We start from the raw sequence: 23402 nt of genomic DNA, 5'->3' as shown, positions 1-23402 counted from the left end.
TTTCAAACATGCATTCCTTCTCAGATTCGATTTCTCAGAAAACATTAAGGCACACAGCACACACACATCTCTTTTCCCTGATATCTCTTATAGTGTGGTAACACATCACTCTATTATTTGACAGCCAGTGTTGGCAAAGATCCAAAGCACTCACACTTTTATATTACTCATAATTTGTGCATTTTATTCGATCTGTTTTCCAGAAACTGAAGTAAATTTTCCATCATGGCTGTGTAGGTGTGTTAAGTGGTCTCTATACTCTAGGTAGCTACTGTATATTTAACCTTTTATATTGGTCTAAAGCAGGACAACATTTTAAAAATTTAGTTGTGTTGGTATTTCCTTTCAGAAATTAGATTATTTTCAGTATGACTTTTTCAGTTTGTGTCTGTTTGCATGTGACTTCTCTAGGCACCGTCTGGGTTTTGTATGCCGAGCGCTGTTTTGTCTGAGCTGGCAATGACCTTTTTTACTGTTGTGATACCTCATGCTGTTTATGTCTCTCATAATGGATGATCTTGTCATAGCATTTATCTTTTGGCCCTTTCACTCCATATGTTGACACAAGCCCATCTGTACAACATTACCCTATGTCTTCAGGGTCAAAGATAGAGCATTATCTTTGTACAGTGTCCAGAACCAAGCATTAAGCCTATCTGCTGTATATGATATTGTTCTCCTAAGAGTTGACAAAATGAACCTTTAGAACATACTGTATACATTTGAAATGTACACTCTTTTACTTCTGGCAAAATAGACCAAAAATGTTGATGACTAGTCTTGCTCTTTACATATTCTATACAATGAGAATAACAAATTAAATAGGGGAAGTGGCATTGTCATTGTGTAGAACAATGAGAATGCCATGTCACTTTTTTTAATGGACCCCTAAATATATCCCACCCACAATTCCTGTTTCAATAGGAAATATATCTACACATGATATAAAACTCATCAAGCGATTTCATGGGGTTTTTAATAACCTCAAAGTGACATAGATGGTGCTCTGTGTAGAAAATCTACTCCGTCTCTTATTGTCGGAACCTGTCCTACACTCTCTCTCAGCCTTCAGGACTGTGTAATGTGATCTTTATCAGATGAGCTCAAACACAGGATCGACTCCAGGAAGCTGTGGTTGTAAAGGAACGCTCAGTCTCTGATGTCTCCTTTGGAGTGTTATAGATACTGATATACTGTTTAGCGTCCTGTCTTTCTGCATTCGCTATACCTGACATGTTGAGTCAAATTCATCATACATATCATACATACCTTCTAAGCTCATCATGTCCTCTGCTGTCTCCATATTACACAGAATACTGTCCATTAGATTCTTCAGATATGCTATTTGGCACATAGAGGCATGACAGTATGTTTAAATATCCTTAAGTGATTAATAACACACGTCTTTTACTTTAAAACACTATAGTATGATTTGCTCTGTCTAGTTCGGATGTGATGGTATGAGACCAGAAATGCTTTCGAGAGCTGTTAGTTATTAATTAAGGCTGAATTTACCCAGTCTCCATTTAGCCTTGTTTATTTGTTCTCTGATCTTTGTGCAAAATCAACATTTTTGTAATGCACAATAAAAATAGCATCTCTAGAAATGTTCCTTTAAAATTCCTCAGTTCCGGTGGTTATTTCGACCTATAGATGAGAGTTCTGTTCAGTTAATTATTCAGCCTAGTGTGGACAGAGTTGAAAGCAAAATCATGTGACTGTCTGGACAGGATCAAAGCCAGATGAACCTGTGTGTGTGTGTGTGTGTGTGTGTGTGTGTGTGTGTGTGTGTGTGTGTGTGTGTGTGTGTGTGTGTGTGTGTGTGTGTGTGTGTGTGTGTGTGTGTGTGTGTGTGTGCATTTTATGCTTTAGTTAAAGCCATTCTGCTACCTTTTATCAATAGCACCTGCATTTGACAATGTTCATAAAATTCTAAAATTCCCCCACCCAGTGCATGTTCATTAATTACAATTTTGATTAATTTGAGAATGTTTTCAGACTCTGATACTCTCAGCTTTGTTTGAAGCACATTTATATATATATATATATATATATATATATATATATATAAAAAAAATCAGATTAATGGGACATAGTTATCGGTAGTGGTATTGTAAGACAAGCATTACTTTAACTAATGCTCATGCTTAATGGTTAAGGATTTAAACAAACCCTAAGCCTTAAGGCCTTGATATACATAGATAAGTTCTTCTTTCTTCTTTCAGGGGTAAAAAGAAGTTCTAAACAGCTAAACAACGGTATACTGTTTCTGAACATTCAGACACCCACCACACTGCTGTGGTACAGCATTTAGAAGTATATTTAAATATATAATACACTCAGTAAAACCTTAACTAAAGATACATTCAAATCTGTTATCAATTACTTTATACCACATTCTAGGAGTAGAAGTAATATGAGGTCAGTAAATGAACTCGATGAATAGTTCAAATACAATATATGCAGTAGAACATTTAAATTCTGAATTAATGATGCTAATGCACTAACATGATATACATTTACATTTATGCATTTGGCAGACGCTTTTATCCAATGCAACTTACAGTGTCCTTATTACAGGGACAATCTGCCCAGAGCAACCTGGAGTTAAGTGCCTTGCTCAAGGACACAACAGTGGTGGTTGTGGGAATCGAACCAGCAACCTTCTGATTACCAGTTATGTGCTTTAGCCCACTACACCACCACTTGTGTTTTATGATGACACTTATACTATTTCAAATATGAGTATATTAAAGTGTTCATGTACAGAATAAAGACAAAAGAATGATGGTTGAGGCATATCTTACTTTTCACAGATGTGTGAATGGCTTTCGCTGCAGATGGCACATGATTGAATGGGCACTTGAGAGTATTTCAGTAGATTTTATTCCTTTTGTAGACTAATTAAGCAAAAAAATAATAATTAGCTCAACATGGTTTTGTAAAATGTCTCCAAGCGAATGATCGTGCAGATGTAGGTACATTTCCACCTTAAGAATTAAACTTCAGGGCAGTACTAATTCTGCTCCATTTGTGCTATGGGCTTGAATAATACCACAAATCAGGCAGTTTGTAAAGGAGAGGTGTGCTTTATTACTTTTATAAGATTGGACTCAGAATAACTCTACACGCCTATGTGTTCAAGTTGACTGACTGAACAACATAAACAGAATTAGCTGTCGGCCTCAAGGTTGGTGGAGTTCTATTTCACACCTGCCAAGGAAGTGGACCAAGGGTGGTAAGAAGGTGTTTAGCAGCCATTCAGAATTTTCCAAAACAGAACCACCAAAACAGATGCAAAAAACAGTATATCGAGGCCTTAAGTATTAAACTTCAGGGCAGTACTCATTCTGCTCCATTTGTGCTATGGGCTTGAATAATACCACAAATCAGGCAGTTTGTAAAGGAGAGGTGTGCTTTATTACTTTTATAAGATTGGACTCAGAAATTCGGTTTTGTGCCTAGTGGACAATAAATTGTCTAAACAAATACCATAGATTTGCAGTGAAGGAGGGCAAGAGATCCGAATATCATAGAGACTTGGGGAAGGGCTATTTGACTTGGGAAGTCAGCAACCAACCAGAACACCGTAGCAACCATATAGGGAGGCCTTGGCAACCCGCCACAACACCTAAGCTTCATGGTGGTGACTTTTCCATAGGAAAGCACCACTCACAATTTACTTATTTATTTCAGAAACTGTAACAATATAGTGGTGGTTATTATTATTTAACTTTTTTCATATAGTAATGACTCACAAAATAAACTCTCATTTAAATCTTAAAATAAAAACTATACTGACACTAAAGCTGGAATTTAAACTGATTACTAATAACCTGAATAAACTTAGTGACCTTTGTGAACTGAGATGTGTCCTCACTTTACACCACAGATTGCATAGCACCCCTGGACACAGATGCATTTAAGAGGTCTTTAGTGAAGGGGTTCTGAGCTTATTTAGATGGGGCAATGGAAGAGTTCTCCATGGGCTGTAGGGAAGGAGAAGAGGACAAGAACAGGCCCTTGCACCCCACTGAACAAAGTAATTTCCTCCCCAGCCTCAGGCGCTCATTTGGTGCTTGTCTCAGCACAGCGAGTTAATGGCTCGACATACATATACTGTACACGGACGCAAACACTCACATGTTCATCTGCTTCAGTATCTGCTTGGATGCTTGTACTTCAGAGGGAAAGCACATTTATATTAATGACAATGGTGTTTTGTATTTGGACAGGAACACTATCCAGAAGTGAGAAAGAAAGAAAAACATTTATCTTGAAAAACTGATTTAACTTTCATTGTTACATTTGTCTTGTAGATGAAACGGTGCACCAGAAGGACTGTGTAGAAAGCGACGATCGAAGACATAGTCAAGTTCCTGAGCAGTTTGCTGGCCTTCTTCACGGCTCATCTCCCGCTTGTGAATCACCCGACAACCCCTACCAGCTTTACAGCAAAGTGCGAAAGTTCAGCGTTCCCGAGCCCCCACTCCAACACGGGAATCTGCTCCGGGCACCCGAGTACACTCCCCCAATCCCCCGCACCGCCAGTGAAGCATCAACCCTGAAAATCCAGAGAGAACCCAAGCCGCAAATAGTGTACAGGACCATTTTTCACACCCGGGTCAACCAGAGCCCATTTACGCCCACTGAACAGGGAGACAAGCCTGGGGTGCATGTGAGGAACGGGGAGGGCCGGAGCAGCAGCACAGGCAGCTCCAGCACAGCGAGCAACACCACAGGCTATGAGGAAAGAGCGTGCACTCTAGGGAGGATGCGCTCAATACCCAAAAACATCTTGGACCTTCAGTTGTCCAGAAATTTCTCCAAATCTGATTCAAACCTGGTGGTTGTGTCTCCCATTGAGGAGGAACAGTGGAACTCCAGAGGGCAGAACAGTCCTGGTAAAAACAGCCCAAACAGATTGGAGAGAACTCCCTCCTTTACGGCAGAGTGGGAAGAGGTAATAACGTTTTAATTACCAGCTAATTTCAGAATCATTTCCACTTAATTAATTCAGTTAGCTTTGACGGTGAAGCAACAGTGTATGTGTATTGAAGAGTGGAGCGAAAACGTGGGCTTTTGCCATAAAATCTGAACTTTATTAAACAATATTGTCATGGTAGCTAAATTACTTTTTAATGTTTCTGTAATATATTAAATGTGCATAATGACAGGCCTGGGACACATTCTGCTCTACTGTTTTGCGTTGATGGTGATCTGTTTATCAGTGGAGCAGCTTTTATCTAGGGTAATGTAGCATATAATGCCAAACAATCACTCAATGTTAGGAGTGCCTTTGAATAATGACATCTTAATTATACCAGATATAAATTTACTGGGTGAAGCTCATGTAAACATGTCTGGGTCATATTGTACCTGTCAACAAAATATTACAATAAAAATAAATAAAAAAAATGTGAATTCACCCTATAACAACATTTTAGCAAAGATCAAAATAAGCCAAGAACTCTTGATAAAACTAAATTTCGAGAATATTAACTGAACCTCACTGCTCAAAATTCCTCATGTGAATTTTTAGAGCCAAGTATCTTTCAGTCAGTGCATCTATTAAGATGTAGCCAGTGCTTAAGAAGCCATTCCACTAAATACTAGGGGAAAAAAGAGACTCCACAGCTCATAAATTTAATGCGTCACAACATTTTCTTCCCCAGCCTCACCCTGCTGTCAGGTTTTCAGAAGAGAACTTATATTAGAAATAACTGATCAAAGAGGTGAGGGTAGAGTTCTGCATCCGTTCTTCTGAGGCTTTCGAGCAGCTCTCTCTTTAGAGTAAACCACAGTCCACTGGGAACAATGAGAGCTGTTCTTTGAAGGCAGGTGTTCAGCTCTACGGATGTGAAAAGACACTTTCTCCGCTCAGAACATCACTGTCATATTAATGAGGAGACATTCATCAAGAAACATTCTCCACTCTCTCTCCGAACTGAAATATTCTCAAACAGAGCTGAACGTGATCTATTTCCTTCCCAAAATTCCTGTTTCTCTTTTTTTCTGTTTCTTTTAGCCAACAATTAATAATTGTTTGAGTATAATTACTGACTTTTAGTAAGAACCTAAACTGGGATTCTGGCAAAAGAGCAATGAAGAGAATTCTGTTGGGGAATGCTACAGAAAGGCAGTTTAAAAATATGGAAAATAGCCTGTTGTTATGCAAACACACACAATCTCTTCTCATCGCTTTTTATCTTTTTCTTCACAGATTGACAAGATTATGAGCTCTATAGGTGCTGGAATTGGCACAGAGTTGGAGGAGATTACGGAGGATAACTCAGGTGTGTATGTGTGTGATGATGCATACAGTATGCATGGTCACCAGTCATCACACTACACTTAACATCCATATCCATAACTACAAGGAGCCTGTGACATGATGTGAATGTCAACAAGCTATTGTGAATTGTGCAGCACTTTGAGACACGTGGGCTTCCTTCAGTTTGTCAAAGAGCTGATCATGGAAGACAGGGAGATTTTTGAGACGTAACCATGGTTACTGTGTGCTCTTGTCTCTCATCACTGTGCATTTCTTGTAGTCACAATGAGAACAGGGAGACAGAAAGTAGATGGATGGTCAGACCTCTAAGCACCTATCTTGGGACAGTTTTGTCACTCACAGTTGAAAGTGAAGGAAAGGGCATTCACTGAAGACTCACTGAAGTTCAGTTGCCTGCAATGATGGTGAACATCTCTAGAGAACACCTCTCCTCTTCTTCCGGTTTTCCTCTTGTCTCCACCCCCCAACATTTGTCTTTTTTCTAAACTTTACTCTTCTTTCGCCTCTCCAACCGTCTCCTCTTCTCTCCTCATTTGCCTGCTCTCCTTTCATTTTACTTTACCTCTCGCCTCCTATCAAAACTTTTGTCTTTCCTCTAACCTTTCCTCTCCAATTGTCCTCTCTTGTCTCCTCCACTTCTCTTCTCTCCTTTCTTTCTTTCTCTTTCTTTCTTTCTTTCTTTCTTTCTTTCTTTCTTTCTCTCACCTCCTTTCGCAGCTTTTGTCTTCCATCTAATCTTTCCTCTCCTTTTGCCTCTCCATCTGTCCTCTCTCCTCTCCTCTTGCCTCCTCACTTTGGCCTCTCTTCTTGTCCTCTTGCCTCCTCACTTTGGCCTCTCTTCTTGTCCTCTTGCCTCCTCCCCTTTTGCCTCTCCTCTCATTCTCTCCTCTTATCTTTATCTCTCATATCCACTCGCCTCCTCTCATTTCACCTCTCCTCTCCTTTTGCCTCCTCTTCTTTTGTCCTCAACTTTCACCTCTCCTCTCCTTTCACCTCCAATTGTTTCCTCTCCTTTCACCTTCTCTCTCCTCTTGCATCCTGTCATATCACCTAATTTCTTCTCTTTTCCTCATCTCTTACATGCTCTTTTCTCCTTTCGTTCTCCTCTCGTGTCCTCTCACCTCCTCTCCTCTTCTCCTCTAGATTCCTCACTGTTTGCCTCTCCTTTTCTTCTCACTTTTCCACTCGCCTCCTATCCCCTCCTCTCACCTTTCACCTCTCTTATTGTCTCCACTCTCTTTCACTCCTCTTGCAACTTCTCCTATTGATCATCCTTTTGTCTCCTCTCCTCTCTCCTCCTCTCTTTTTGCCTCCTCTCGCCTTCTCTCTTTTGCCTCCTCTCACCTCCTCTCTTTTGCCTCCTCTCTCCTCCCCTCTTTTTGCCTCCTCTCGCCTCCTCTCTTTTGCTTCCTCTCACCTCCTCTCTTTTGCTTCCTCTCGCATCCACTCTTTTTGCCTCCTCTACTCTCGACATCTCACCCCTCTCCTGTCATTCTCTCATCTCATCTTGCCTCCTTTTCTTTTATCTCCTCTTGCCTCCTCCTCTCTCATCTTGTCTTCTCCTCTTGTCTCCTCTCTTTTTGTCTCACCTGTTATCCTCTTCTCTCTTCTTATTCGCTCCTCTCACTTTTAATCTTTCACGTCTCCTCTTCTGTCCTCTCACCTCCTCTCATCCACTCATCTCTTCTTGCCTCCCCTTTTTGGCATCTCAGCCTTTCTTCTTTATTCTCTCCTCTCCACTTGCACCTCTCCTTTTGCTTTTCCTCTCACCTCCTCTCAATTCAATTTAATTCAATTCAAATGTGCTTTATTGACATGACTGTATGCTTTGGCAACAATGTTGCCAAAGCATTCATTAACAGAAACAAAACAAAAAAACACATATTAAATACATAAAGTAAAATAATAAAATATTAATAATAATTATAATAACATTAATAATAAGCATACAGGTTAGAGCACATCATATAAAGAGAAGTAACTACAGATAACAACAAGTAACAGTAAGGTAAACTGACACTCAGTATTTAGTGAGAGGTCACTCTCTCTCCCGCAGATCATGATAAGAAGACACATACTCTGCTGCTAAATCTTATACATTCAGCCTTCACTCCTAGAACATATGAAAGTTTCTCAGAATTGCTCACTCTGGATTCAGGCAGTATCTGTCCTGTGTGTCTAAAACATGTGTGTCCTCTCCGCAACTTTTATCTTTCCTCTAACCTTTTCTCTTCTTTTGCCTGTCCTCTCCTTTTGTCTTTTCAATTGTCTTCTCTCCTTTTGCCTCTTGAATGATCTCCTCTCGCCTTCACTATTTTTCCTCTCCTCTTGCATCCTCTCCTCTTTTTCTTCTCTCATTCTCTCCTCTCCTCTTGCCTCTTCGTTCATGTCCTTTTTCCATCTTTCCTTCATTTTGCTGTTCACTGAAAGTCCAGAAGTGTTGCCATTCCATCAGTGCTCACAGACGCCCACAGTGTGTGTGTGCATGTGTGTGTGTGTGTGGGAGGGAGGGAGCAACAGTAGCTTCTGCACTCAGACAAAGAGGCTGTGGTTGATCTGGTGGCTGTTATCGGCAGTGCGAGGTACAGCTAGTGGAAAGAAGGGAGGGAGAGAAAGACCCAGAGGGAGAGGGAGAGGGAGATAGAGAGAGAGAGAGAGCAGAGAGAGAGAGAGAGAGAGAGAGAGAGAGAGAGAGAGAGAGAGAGCACATTGGCACAGGATGCAGAGGCATACAAATGAGTGTGGGAGTGCTGGAGAAAGAGAATTCTACCAAGCAAGCTGTACGCTGTCATTCCTCTCCTCTCTCTCTCTCTCCATCCCTCTCTCTCCCTCACACACACATTCTTGCTCTCTCTCGCACACGCTGACACACACACACACACACACACACACACACGCACATGTCTGCTCTCACAAACATTGAGAGACACAGGTTGAGCAGCGCAGCGGCAAATGCGCTGGTTTGCGATCGCTCATCTCTCTCTCCTCGATTGTGGATGTAATTTGGAGCTTTCAGCATGTCTATCTCCACAGCAGGCGTACTTCACCACCAGCAGGGACCATAACACTCACTCTCTAGGGAGCGCGCTGTCTCCTTTTCTCTCTCTTTCTGTCATTCTCCTTTTGTCCACTGCTTTCTAAGCTATACTTTCTTTTCCCTTTCTCTTTAAATTACTTTTTTCTTGCCGTTCTCTTGTATTCTGTCTCTCCCACTCTCACTTGCACGCTCCGTCCCTCTTCGAGCATGGCGGGCTCGTTTGACAGTCACTTTGCACGCAACATGATGTGGCAGTGCCAGCTCTCCCAGCCGGATTGTCGCTGTTATCGGGTAGATGGCTACTCACTTCTCAAACGCCTCCCTCTGCATCCTCTGATAGGTCCCCGCTGCCCTGTCCAGTCTGTGGGACAGTGGCTGGACAACATCGGCCTGGTGCAGTATGAAAACCACCTGCTGTCTAACGGCTTTGACAACGTTCAGTTCATGGTGAGTCCCTTCTTTACACTTATGTCTCTGCCTTTCGTCAAGGTGTTCCCTGCAGGCTGATTTCTGAGTGTCTGTTCTTTGTTAGTCATCACTTGTGCATTATGGGTGGTGTGGGTTTGCATGTATATTTTGGTGTCTGTATTTAAGTGACGTGATGTGTCATAATGTGACGTTGCTCTCTGTGTGTTTGTCAAAATGTATAGTATGGAAAGGTGTACAGACAATTTATTGCTACATTAGTGTGGGAAAGTATTGCTCAGCATTGATTCTGTAAACCTTAAAGGTTATAGAATGTATCTTGAGGATATTATCTCGTAAAAACATTGTGACATTTTGTAGGTAAACCCATTGCCTGACCTGTATGTTTTCTGACTATAGTGTCATGTCAGCAAAATCTATTTTTATTAGAACTTTGGGAGGCAAATAAATTATTTACAGTAGTTTAATTAAAAAATGTATGGTTTTAATGGCCTTATTATAAATTACATATTTACATTTTAAAATGTTTTATTTAGATGATTGTTTTGTGTAATTTTAAAATACGTTTGAAGACAACTGTGGGTTATCAGTGAGAGAGCCATGTTATAGAAATACATATACATTAATTATGTGAGAATACTTGATGTTGATCTTAATAAAAGTCCTGTTGACAGTATTCTTTGTACCTTGCTGAATGGATACTTATTGATACAGCCCTGCATTCCAACACGTGGTCAACCTCACTTTTCTGACAATACAGAAAATATGTCCACCGTATGCATGTTCAAATGCTTGCATGCCTTTGGACAGTGTGTGATTTGGGGGAAGTGGGGCATCCTGTTTCTTCATCTTCAACCTACATATCAATCTTTGTTGTTTAGGAGCAGACCTGAAGTAATGTATGGGCAAACAGAGAGATATTGTTTTCAGTAAGAGTCGATCAATGCTCTCCGATCATTTATGAGAGAGCAGCTTTCAGGTTGAACTGCATCTTTGAAGGCAGAATGGTACAATTAAAAAAAATACACTTTTAGAAAATTTGATAAATCATCCACAATAATTAGTAATGAATCATACTAAGCTAATCTTATTAAGTTAGATGTTCAAAAGTTTTTGTCATCAGAACTTTGTGTTTGAAACTGTTTCACCTAAATCATTATGATTTTTGAAATATTTTTTTATTTGGGCATTTATCACAATATAACTTTCTTACTGAAAATACCATCTTATACCAAACAGCTTAGAATTTCCATGCTGGTTTAGGTTGAATCATACTGTTTAGGTGCTGGTAAAGCTGGTCGACCAGCACAAATTTTCTAACAAATTTGATTGATCAAAAAAACCTAGTGAGTTGCTAGTTAAGCAAGTAAAGAACCAACTTCATAATCACAACATATGTTGGTGACCAGCTATGTTGGTCTTTTCAGCATGGTAATACTGTGCAGTGAAATGAAAACGTAGTAAAACAATCAAGTTGACACGTGAGACACATTGACATTCTAACACATAGTTAAGACCTTTCTTATGCACGCATTGCAATATTCGATGTTCAACAAACTTTACAGCATTTTAAAATGTCTTGTGTTAGTTTTACGATATCACTAATTTCACACTGCCAGCTTCTAGAGCAGTATCTTTGAGTAAATACAGTGATTAACTGTAAACTGTCTTCCTCGCACTTGTATTGTGTATATTTCTATGCTTTTAATTTAGTTGTTGCAAGCTGTGGCTTTACTACATGAAACGTTTTTGCGATTTGTCATCTTTGCAAAATGATCTGCTGCTTTTAAAAGGATGCAGATAAATAGATAGTACTCAACTTTAACATATTTAGATATATTCACATTTGTGCATTTGGCAGACACTTTTATCCAAAGGATTACAGTGCATTCAAGCCATACAGGTTAATCAGTATTTGTGTATCCTGGGAATCAATCCCATGAGCAAGCTAGTGTCAGGTGTGCCACTGACACCACAGAACTGCTATGAACTTGTGAACAAATGAATTGTGTGAGTGAATCAGATGCACATACACAGGCACAACACATTTTGCACACATTTGTTTTTGTTGCTGATGGTGATAACCCTCCCCCAGCTCTGACCTGCATCCATTTCTGTGGTTGCCGAGGCAACAGCAGAGAGAAAAGATTAAAATACAAAGTATTTAGCTATAGAAATTTCATAAATGTGCATTTCCTTTCCAACCGTTGTCAAGGAAATGGATTATGCTGTTTCCCTTTAGGGCATTCTTATTGATTTTAATAGAGTGTAAAAACCTCTTGAAGTCAGTTTTGCCAGTATTACCAATTTCACCTGTCAGGAATTCAAAATCCTAAAAATGTTTGCTTATCTGAGAGCTTAAAACGTTCAATTTAGGAATGTGCTCACAGTGAGGAAATTGAGAACTTTCTCACAGTAAAGATCTCGTTTTAACCTTACACATACACGCCTTAAAGTTGATGTGTGTCATTTATATGCCACTAGTGGCACTAAATGAAAAATAATTACTTTTTTCAAACAGGTTTCCAGAACACTCCCTCATCTTCCATCGATCAACAAACAGATAGTCCTCTCCCAAACTCAGTTATGTGCCAATGTTGCTTTGTTTGGCTGGTCAGGATGCTCAATCAGCCTACTAATGGCTTACTTATAGTTGTCTTAATATATTAAGGTGGGATATGAGAAACTTTAACATAAAAAGACACATTTCACCTTTAAGTGTTTTTGTTCAGTCAGTAGTTAATTAGTATATCAGATTAAGCTTCTAGCAAAAGCAACTCCTGGATGAATGGGGCACCTGAATGAACCACATAGAACACAATCTCTCTTTCTCTCGATTTCTCTCAGCATTCTCTGTAGGATGGAGGATCTAAATACCCTTCAGATACAATTAATATTAGATAGAGCTCTGGTGCTTTGTCTCAGTACCTCTGATGTGTTGGGGTTTCTCCTCTGAACTTTGTTGCTTTTTCTTTTCTTCTCATAAAGTTCATATATAAGACTATATTGAACAAACAGCAGTGCATGGTGGCTCAGTTCCTTAATTCATAGGAAGACAAATGTGCAGATACATACAGTTGGAATCAATGTGTCATTCTAAAAGTGAAAATTGTAAACAGGGCAAAAGAGCCAGAGGAGATAATTTCCGGAGAGAGAGTTTAGTTCCGTTGAGAGGATAGCGGTACATTACTGCAGGACTTCTGGGAGTTTGAGATGAACAATTTAGTGACACTATGCTGATCCATTTATCTTCCTCTGAATTTGCTTTGAAGGTTTGAGATGGTGTTTGTTTCTTTCATGCACTGAAAAATGCATCACAATCAACTCTTGGGACGAATACGGCCTCTTACTAAAACAAAAGTGTTAATTTCTGACACTAGTTGTGACTATTTCTAGCTGTTTGTGGATAAAACCTTTTTTCATCTGGGTTTTAAATGAAGTATGGCAGATGTATAATAATTTTTAACCAAATAACTGTGTGCTCAGGGTGATTGACAGACTGGTTGATGAGAAGGGTATGTGTCTTGACATAGTGTTAAATAGTTGTACATTAAAAAATCAAGTGAAGTTATATCTCTGTTAGTAGTTGTGTGTTGACATCACATGTATCCACTAGTTCTCTTCAGTGTTCTATAACCTGTCATACAAATTATATATAAATATATTTTCCAAAATGGATGAGGTATCTCAAAGATAAAGCACCCTTGCCCAAAGCCAGAATGTACCACTAGTGCTCTGCTTAAATCAATCATGTCTAATTACTCAGTTTTGAGGTTATGCAAAGTGCTATGTATTTGTTCGGTCAAGATAAGAGAAGAAACAGAGAAATGAGGGGAACTGTAACACCTGGGACTTTTGCCCTAGCGGCCACCAGAGGTCATTAGAAGTTTAGTGACTTTTAGTTTTAAGTTTTGTATTTTTGCATTTTGTTATTAAATATAAGCTGCAATTAGATCCTTCTGTCTTGACTTCCTCCAGCAATCATTACAGAACAACTGACCACACAACTATGGATCGAGTGGATTTGCAACTGCTGTCTCTCAAACAGAGAGACTTAACCATCAAGCAGTATACTGAGTTTTTCTGCAGTCTTGCCCAGGATTTTAATTGGGCAGATATTTCTTTCAAGGTCAAATATAGTTTTGGACTCAATGAGCCAGTGAAGTCCTGCCTGCCTAGAGGCAAGTGTGAACTCTCTTTAGTAGAATGAATTGACTATGCTCTGAGTCTCACATTCTCCCCTTACACTGGGGTGTGGGGGGAAACCTGTGCCGCTGCCAGCGGCCTGCCACGGTCCACGAGCCAGCGCCCATGCCTGCCATGGTCAACTAGCCAGTGCCTGTAGCCTCGACCATCCCAGAGCTAGTGCCTGTAGCCTCATCCGTCCCAGAGCTAGTGCCTGTAGCCTCATCCGTCCCAGAGCTAGCGCCTGTAGCCTCGTCCACCCCAGAGCTAGCGCCTGTAGCCTCGTCCGTCCCAGAGCTAGCGCCTGTAGCCTCGTCCATCCTAGTGCCAGCATTCTTGGCCTTGGAGGCTGTTCCCACAGTAGTGCTCATGGCCGTCCAGAAGAGGAGGAGGAGTAGGTGAGGAGGAGAAGGGCTCCTACTTCCCAGTCGCTGCTGGCACTCACAGCCACTGAGGTCATTCCCCTATCAATGCCAGCGCTCATGGCCACGGAGGTCATTCCCTTGTCACTGCTAGCACTCACGGCCATGGTGGTCTTTCCATGTCACATCCACGGAGGTCGTTCCCCTGTCACTGCCACGTGACCAAGGTGGCTGTCTGTCCATTGCCCCAAGGCTGTCAACGAGGCTGTCCAGTTCCCCGAGCTTGTCTGGTTCACATAGCCTGTTCAGTTCTCTGTATTCATTAAAGGGCACCTATTATGGCATTTAAAATGTTCCTAATATTGTTTTGGGAGTCCCCAACAACAGTTTTACATGCATGCAATGACAAAAAACACTTTTGTTGTCTTATATCTCATGCATTTATGTTTACCTGATTTGCTCACCGACTCCCAAATGATTCGTTCAACGACTCATTTTTCCAAACCCCTCCTTTGCGTGATGCTAATCTGCGGTGATTGGTCAGATGACCCAGTCAGTTGTGATTGGTATACTCTGTGCAGAGATTGTCGGAAACGGAACGCCCATCACCGCTTTGTAGTAAAAAAATCAAAATCAGAGAAGGAATTTGAGTTTATTTATGTTAGCGATCATAGCCCAAAGTTCGGTGGTAAACACCCAATCAGTTATTGTTTGCGTTAGCCCAACGCATAAAGATATTGGTAAAGCACTGCATTACTACAAGTTATTGCTCTATTCTTTATGACAACTCCAATAACATCGACAAACATTTCACATATTTAAAAAAAATTGACATTGGAGACCTAGAAGCTGCGCTGAGCATAACTTACACAACACACACAAATACTTATTAAGCATGCTAAAAAACACATAAAAGCAACAATTATTAATAATACTTACAGGTTGTGATTCGGAGGAGGAAGCTGATCCAAATAAACTTGGTACTGAACCTTCCTTCAGTATCAACCGACTCATGAATCCACACTTGAAAGCATTCATGTTAAGTAAAGCAATCGTCATTAAAATGGCGTGAACACAGCACAAGGTTCGGGCTATACTTGTGTGGTATAGTTGTAAATATAAACTCTAGCCACTGATTCTTCACATGCTCGTCCCTGGGCAGTGAAAAAAAGGTCAGCTTTTGATATGCACTTCATAACACAGCGTCTTGTTGTCGACATGATGTTTTCAAGCTTTCCCTGGTGTCTGCGCTGCAATGAGTGGGCGTGACCAATTTGAAATTTTTAGTCTTGACGTCATAACGAAAAGGAAAATGACTCATTGGAAAAACGATTCATTACATTGACTCAGAGTCGACTCCTACTTTTGAGAGACAATAACTTTTTTTACGGTGAACTTTCATATATAAAACTTTGCAGGATGTTTTTGTTCACTTAAATCTATGTTACACATTACATGAAAGGTAATTTTCAAAATTCCATAATAGGTGCCCTTTAAGCCTGTTCAGTGTCCAGCAGCCACCCAGTCTTCATCTTCTGCGGCTCCGCCTTATCGGCCCAGGTATCCTGGTCTCCTGACCTTCCACCAGGTCTACCCTGGCCTGCTTGGTCTCCCGGTTCACATTGGTTTTTGAATTCTCCGTCCGTGCTGCCTGGTCCATCTTGCCCTACGGTGATCTCTCTGTGTTCACTTGTTCTTCAGCCCCTCTTTTTCCCCTGTGCTTTCTTGGACTTCCGGTTCCATAATCTCCTGCTCCTCCAATGAACAATTTTTGGTTTTATTTTTAGGTGACGGGGGCTATGTAATACCTGAGAATTTTGCCCTAGCAGCCACCAGAGGTCGATAGAAGTTTAGTGACTTTTAGTTTTGTGTTTACCCTCTTGTGTCTCTGTTCCTGGTTCCTGCCCTGATTGTTCCCAGCTGTATCTCATTTACCTTGTTTGCCCTAGTGTATATAATGTCCTTGTGTTAGCTCAGTCTTTGTCAGTTGTTGTTCCTGTTACCCTTCATGGATGTGATGTTTGCTCTGTTTCTGAGTTTTGGTTTTGGTTTTGGTTTTGGTTTTGGTTTTGGTTTTGGTTTTGGTTTTGGTTTTGGTTTGGGTTTTGGTTTTGGTTTGTTTCTGTGTCTTCCAAGTTTTGTATCTGGACTTGTTTTCTTATTAAATAAAGCTGCACTTTGATCCTGCTCGCTTGACTTTGTTACAAGAACAGGAGTAATGACAGTAAAATAATTAAGATGTACCTCCCATAGCACAGTATCATCCCTTGCTATTTCTACTATATTCAATATGTACATTGCATTCAGAAAGTATTCAGACCCCTTCATTTTTTTCACATTTTGCATAATGACAAAGCAAAAACTAGATTTTTTATAATTTTGCAAATTTATTAAAAAGAAAAAACTGAAATATCATATTGACTGAAGTATTCAGACCCTTAACTCCGCACCTTTGGCAGTGATTACAGCCTCAAATATTTTTGGGTATGATGCGACAAGCTTTACACAACTGGATTTGGGGGATTTTCTGCTATTCTTCCCTGCAGATCCTCTCAAGCTCGGTCTGGTTGGAAGGTGACCATTGGTGGACAGCCATTTTCAGGTTTCTCCAGAGACATTCGATTGGATTCAAGTCTGGGCTCTGGCTGGGCCACTCAAGGATATTCACAGCCACTAAGCCACTCTTGCTTTGTCTTGGCTGTGTGCTTAAGTTCATTGTCTTGTTGGAAGTTGAACCTACAGCCCAGTCTGAGGTCTTGAGTGCTCTAGACCAGGTTTTCATTAAGGATATTGCAGTGTTTTGCTACGTTCAGCTTTCCTTCAACCCTGACCAGTCCCCCAGTCCCTGCTGCTGAAAAACACCCCCACAGCTTGATGCTACCACCACTGTGTTTCACAGATATTATGCTTCAAATTGAGGCCAAACAGTTCAATCTCCATTTCATCAGACCAGAGAATCTTGTTTGTCACAGTCTGAGAGTCCTTTAGAGGCTTTTTTGCAAATTCCAAGCAGGCTTTCATGTGTCTTGCTCTGATGAGAGGCTTCCGTCTGGCCACTTTGCCATAAAGCCAAGATCAGTGGAGTGTTACATGCTGGTTGTCCTTCTGCAAGTTTCTCCCATCTCCATACATGATCTCTGGTGCTCAACCAGTGTGACCATTGGGTTCTTGGTCACCTATCTTTCCAAGACTCTTCTCTCTTGATTGCTAAGTTTGGCCAGGCATCCAGCTCTAGGAAGAGTCCTGGTTGTTCCAAACTTCTTCCATTGAACAATTATGGTGGCCACTGTGCTCTTCAATGCACCTTCAATGCAGCCAAAACAAAATTTTTTTAGCCTGCCCCAGATCTGTGCCTCGACACAATCCTGACTCTGAGCTCTGCAGGCAGACCCTTTGACCTCATGGCTTGCTCTGATATGCATTTTTAGCTGTGAGACCTTATATCGTGTCCAATCAATTGAATTTGTCACACATAGACTCCAGTCAAAGTGTAGAACATCTCAAAGATGATCCAGCGAAATGGGATGCACCTGAAATAAATTTCAAGTGTCAAAGCAAAGGGTCTAAATACTTATGTCAATGTGATATTTCAGTTTTTTTTTTTTTAATACACTTGCATAGTTATCAAAATATAGTTAAAAAAAAAATTCTTTGTCAGTATGGTGCATGGAGTGTAGATTGATATTTAAAGCATTTTACCATAAGGCTGCGACATAAACTGAAAAATATGAAGGTTTACAACAGAGCAAACTTTATACAACACTGTAATGCGCTCAACTTCCGACTTATATTTACCTTCTATTTCCAGTGTGACGAATGAAGCGCATGTATCAGCCGTGACTTTTAGCATCTTTATCTTGACTCATTATGATTAGATTAGACTAGCAAGAATCAAGCTATTTTTACACAAACTTGGAATGAAAATGCAAACTATCAGTGTTTATTTTTTAGGTTACTTGATGACGCTTGCTGAATTAAACATGCAGTGCAATGAGGTCATATGGCAACAGTGTTGCATAATACAGTTTGAAACATTTATCTTTGCATAATGCATACTGTTTCACATCCTATTTTTAAATGACTGTGTCTAATGAACTGACTACTGATCTATGGAACTGACTGAGACACACACAATATTTACTGTGCAATATGCACTAAGAAGTAAACTTTTGGCAGGTCTGTGCTGCAAGTGATTAGTCATGTCTTGGAACACTTGCAATCGGTCTAACCTCTATTTAGAGTGCAATTACTCTGGTCTGGAATTGTATTGCTGAGAATGTTGCTGAGAATGGGAGCAGATGTTGGTGTTCAGGGTTCATTTCATCAGCAATAAATTATACTTAAGTGGGATCGCCAAGTTTATACAGCGTTATAGAGCAAAACCTACACATCATAGACTTTGTCCCATTTACACAGTTATCTTTTAACACCTTTGCTGTGTGTGTGTGTGTCCTCATTCGTTCACGTTTAGACAGATAGACACATTTGAAAAAGATGGATGGATGATAGCTGGATGGATGAATGATTGGCTGGACTGGAGTTATTGAAAGGTCATTAAAGGTAAAACTCAGCATGAAACAGCAGTAAGATTAATAGCGCTGTGTGTGCGTGCGTGCGTGCGTGCGTGCGTGTGTGTGTGCACGCACGCGTGCGTGTGTGTGTGTGTGTGTGTGCACGCGTGCATTTGTGTGCACTCATTAGTATCCATTTCTTGCACCTGTGCACATCAAGTCATGGTATGATGATTTGGAAAACTGTTTGATGGTCTTATTTAACTCGTGAAAACTGTGTTTTTCATGCAGTCTGAAGAGGCAACATTGTTTTTATTTATTATTATGTGTCTATTGAAAATAAATAGAAATTTGTCAGTCTTTTTTAACCATTTATTAACCCATAATTTTATTGTTATGATGTATTCCTATTAGTTGTAATACAAATGATTTGATTGTTTGATTTTGTGCTACAGGGCAGTAATGTGGTGGAGGACCAGGACCTGCTGGAGATTGGGATTTTAAACTCTGCCCACAGACAGCGACTCCTGCAAGCTATTCGTCTGCTGCCCAGGGTGAGTACAGATGTCAGGATAGAAATCAGATTTGTCTTTAAACATCAAGTTAACTTTAAACTTAGTTTGGCAACCTTTTTGACATGGAGTGCCATTTTTAAATTTTCCTTGTTAATGGTTGTGCCAACAGACAATTACACTAATAAGATATTTGTTATATATGAATTGATAATGAATTGTAAACATTTTAAATTCTATTCAGTTTATCAAAAGCAGCTTGTGATGGCATAATTAAGCTCCTCTGAAATCAATTATTTTGTATGATAAAGTATGCTGTCAAAACTCCTAAAACTTTAAACTTCATCAACATTTTTAAGATAAAATAACATACCTGTATATTACTAATATAGCCAATCATATGTATTGATTATTTTATTCAGTTATAACTTCTATTTGTTGCATCAAAAGCAGCTTGTGATGGCATAATTAAGCTAATATGAAATAGATTGAAATAAAATAATATTAATTGTAAATATAATTTTTATATATATATATATATATATAAAAATATATATTTATAATTAATATTATTTTATTATATATATATAGTTAGATATAGTTAGTATAAATATATATAGTTATATTTGTAACAATCACAGGTGTAGCTCAGAATATTTTGATATTCTTAATTCTTATCCTGATTCCTTAATGCTTTTTCTCTCTTACCATGTTATCGCAGCATCATCTCTCCCCCACTTTAACGAGAGTACAATTGTGACACAGTGACCCAATTAGAGAGAAAATTGGGTCCATAATATAATGTCCATAATATTTTATTGACAGTAAAACATAGCAGAGACATAGTGATGATTTCATTTTTATCCATAATGTTTTATCTGTCATAAATATGCACCTGGCTGGAAACAATTAGCGAAACAATGAAGAGAAAAAAAAAGTTAATAGTGTTTAGCTTCCCATTATAACAACATAAATCATGATGTGCAATTATGAGGATTACACCAAGAGGTAGATTAACATACAGGTGCGGGGGACATCATATTTATAAAATATATACTCCTTCTGCTCTTGTTCGTGTGCCAGTGATTACCCCTCTGTATGTGAATGGTGGCATGCGTGATAGGTTGCCGACCCCTGAATCAACCAACTGTCACTGTTTCCAATAATTGCACCAAATTTTGCAGAAATACGAATAACATTTCTAAATGCATTGGTGTGACAAAATCACAACAAAGCAGAACAAATATATTTTTTATTATCATCGTTTTGCTTATTGACATGTGTCATCCGTGTGTGTGTGTGTGTGTGTGTGTATATATAAATTTAGTGCTATTACTTGCATATGGAAAAACACAATAAATCATGCCCCTGACCCGCACGTAAATTCCTTAATAAGAAATGTTCTTAGTATTGGAGCAATATACTGTATATATTCAGTATATAGCCCAAATATCTGCTATAACGAGTTCTATAGAACTATCTGCTTGTTTGCCAATAGGCAAGATATCTTGCATGTTTGCTGAACTACCACTCGATGCACACCGGCCTATTCTTATGATATCAACAATTTCAGACTTACCCAGCCCTCAATGGTCTGTAAAATCAGGCAAACTGTGATCAAACATGTTGGTCAGGCCAATAATCTTGTGAGTTTTTATGAGTGGAAGCAACAGAGCAAATTGTCTTGTTGGCCAGCGACAGAAGCCAGTATGCAATAAAATTCCTGGTAATGCGAACAGTACAATGCAGAATTGTCAGTACTTCATACTGGTGAATAGCAGCCCACTTCAAGAAGTGTGCACCAATGACATTTCACAGAATTGAACGAAATGAATCACTCATTGCTTGTTGCAGCTGGGTAGGACACAGTTTAAACTTCAATTAAATCAGTTTATTTATATTTATGACATACTCTGCCTTGCTCCTACTCTAAATATATTAGCCCACTTGTAAAAGGTTGAGATGTGAAAGTCATTCCCTGACTGCACTTACTCAGAAACTCTGAACTGGAAACAATTGAAAGGTAAAGAAAAGTAGCTGTGTGAAACATGTGCTGATCATTGGAATTCTGTATGCGATACATGTGTGTGTGTGCGTGTGTGGGTGTCATGGATTTCATTACTATGTGAGATTTCATGATATTCACATTTATCACACACACAGCGAACCCTCCCCCAAGAGCACTCAATTTAAGACCCATACTAGAGTAATCCAGCTAAGCTTCTTGCTGTGTGTGTGCGTGTGTGCGCGTGTGCGTGTGCGCGTGTGCGTGTGTGTGTGTGTGTGTGTGTGTAATGGACTTGACATCAGATAAATCTCCCATGTGTCCCAAACAACCTTCTCTCTCCTTTACAATCTCTGAAAGGACAGAGAGAGAAAGTGAGAAGAGGGAACGGTTCTGTGTGCCTTGATAAGATTGGAAGGACATGCACATACATTACAAAGCAATCACACTAATGTGCAAAGCTACTTGTGTTCAAACATGAGCAGATAGGCAATAGCTACTAGTATGTGTGAGGAGCATCTGTCACATCCTACTGCAAAGCACAGAAATCACTAAAATGAGGTAGGATGTAAGATTTGCAGATATAAAATGTTTCATGGATGTGAGAGAGAGAGAGAGAGAGAGAGAGAGAGAGAGAGAGAGAGAGAGATAGATACAAGGGCTCACGGTGAAAAGGAAAAAAATGTAACTTTTTATCTGCTGTCAGCACATTCACTCTCAGCTCTAGCTGATAGCTTCTCTATTTCTCTCTTTCTCTCTCTACATTTACACTTAGATATGGCAGAAACTTTTTTCCCCAAAAGAAAAAAATATATATACACCAGTTGAGCTACAGTGTATAAAGAATAACTGCTTGGTATTATCACTGTTGGTTTCATAATAACACCAATTTATAACTCATTTAAAATGCGAACGTACTGTTCAGCCCTTATTATCATCCATCCATCCATCCATCCATCATTTATCTGTTAGTCTGTCTAACTGTCTAACTAACAAAGCTTTCGAAGCTGCTTTTTATTTCAGGACATCAATGTTTGTCTTGACACAATTTACCTATATAGTTTATGTTGATATGCTGATATAATATCTAAATTTCCTCACGCTGAACCACTCTATTCATAACCCAGACTTTGCCCAAACCTTTGGTTTTGGTTGTTGATATGGTTGCTTAAAAGCTGTTTCCATGTTTCCAAGGTGCGGCCCATTGGTTATGATGGAAATAACCCAACATCAGTGGCTGAATGGCTGGAGTCTCTGGAGCTGGGAGACTACACCAAGTCCTTCCTCATCAATGGGTACACCTCCATGGAGCTTGTCAAGAAGATCTGGGAGATCGAGCTCATAAATGTAAGTCCTCAAGGCATTTCCTCTCCTTACTCTGCTGAAAACACCCAAATGCATTTCCATCCAGCTGGTCTAGCTGGTAAAGCAGCATAGCCATGTTGTTCACCAGCCAAAAACACTATCAAGCATGGTCTTTCTGATTAAGCTGGTCTAAGCTCGTTAAGCTTGTTAAAGGGATAGTTCACGTATTCTCTCATCATTTACTGATCCTCATGCCATTCTAGAAGTGTATGACTTACTTTCTTCTGCAAAAAACAAAATTGTAAAAATATATCGGTCCACTGTTGGTCCATGCAATGCAAGTGAATGGTGACCAAAACTTTGAAGCTCTAAAAAGCATGTAAAGGTCATACAAAGGTAATCAATAAGACTTCTGAAGTGATCCTATCAGTATTGGGTGAGAACAGTCCAAAATATAATTCCTTTTTCACTATAAATCATGATATCAGTGAACATGATCATATATTTGCCCATCATGCTTGCAAACTGCAATGGTAAGATTTCCAGTGAAAAAATATTACTAGTATAGATTCATTTTATGTTGCCTTCATGTTCTTTTGGGGGTTTCACAATTTTGTCACCATTCACTTGCATTGTTTGGACCTACAGAGCTGATATATTCCTCTGAAAATCTGAGTTTGTGTTCTGCAGAAGAAAGAAAGTCATGCACATCTGGGGTGGGATGAGGGTGAGTAAATTATGAGAGAATTGGCCTTTTGAGTTTA

At 39.6% G+C, this 23402-nt stretch overlaps 1 protein-coding gene across 5 annotated transcripts in view; it reads left to right on the top strand.

The window, feature by feature from the left end:
• Nucleotides 1-23402, top strand: part of LOC127638898 (ankyrin repeat and sterile alpha motif domain-containing protein 1B) — a 187726-nt gene that overhangs the window by 122953 nt on the left and 41371 nt on the right. For 4 of the 5 annotated variants that reach the window (XM_052120632.1, XM_052120631.1, XM_052120633.1 and 1 more), the window contains 5 exons: nucleotides 4320-4963; nucleotides 6224-6296; nucleotides 9673-9779; nucleotides 19272-19370; nucleotides 22528-22680. In XM_052120632.1, coding sequence (XP_051976592.1) covers nucleotides 4320-4963; nucleotides 6224-6296; nucleotides 9673-9779; nucleotides 19272-19370; nucleotides 22528-22680 — 1076 coding nt within the window. Of the gene's footprint in view, nucleotides 1-4319; nucleotides 4964-6223; nucleotides 6297-9156; nucleotides 9780-19271; nucleotides 19371-22527; nucleotides 22681-23402 lie in introns of those variants that run through there. The other variant, XM_052120635.1, reaches the window with a different exon arrangement.

The sequence above is a fragment of the Xyrauchen texanus genome, chromosome 47 (assembly GCF_025860055.1).
Source record: "Xyrauchen texanus isolate HMW12.3.18 chromosome 47, RBS_HiC_50CHRs, whole genome shotgun sequence".
Taxonomy (NCBI): Eukaryota; Metazoa; Chordata; class Actinopteri; order Cypriniformes; family Catostomidae; genus Xyrauchen; species Xyrauchen texanus.
This window is presented reverse-complemented; position numbering and strand designations above follow the sequence as displayed.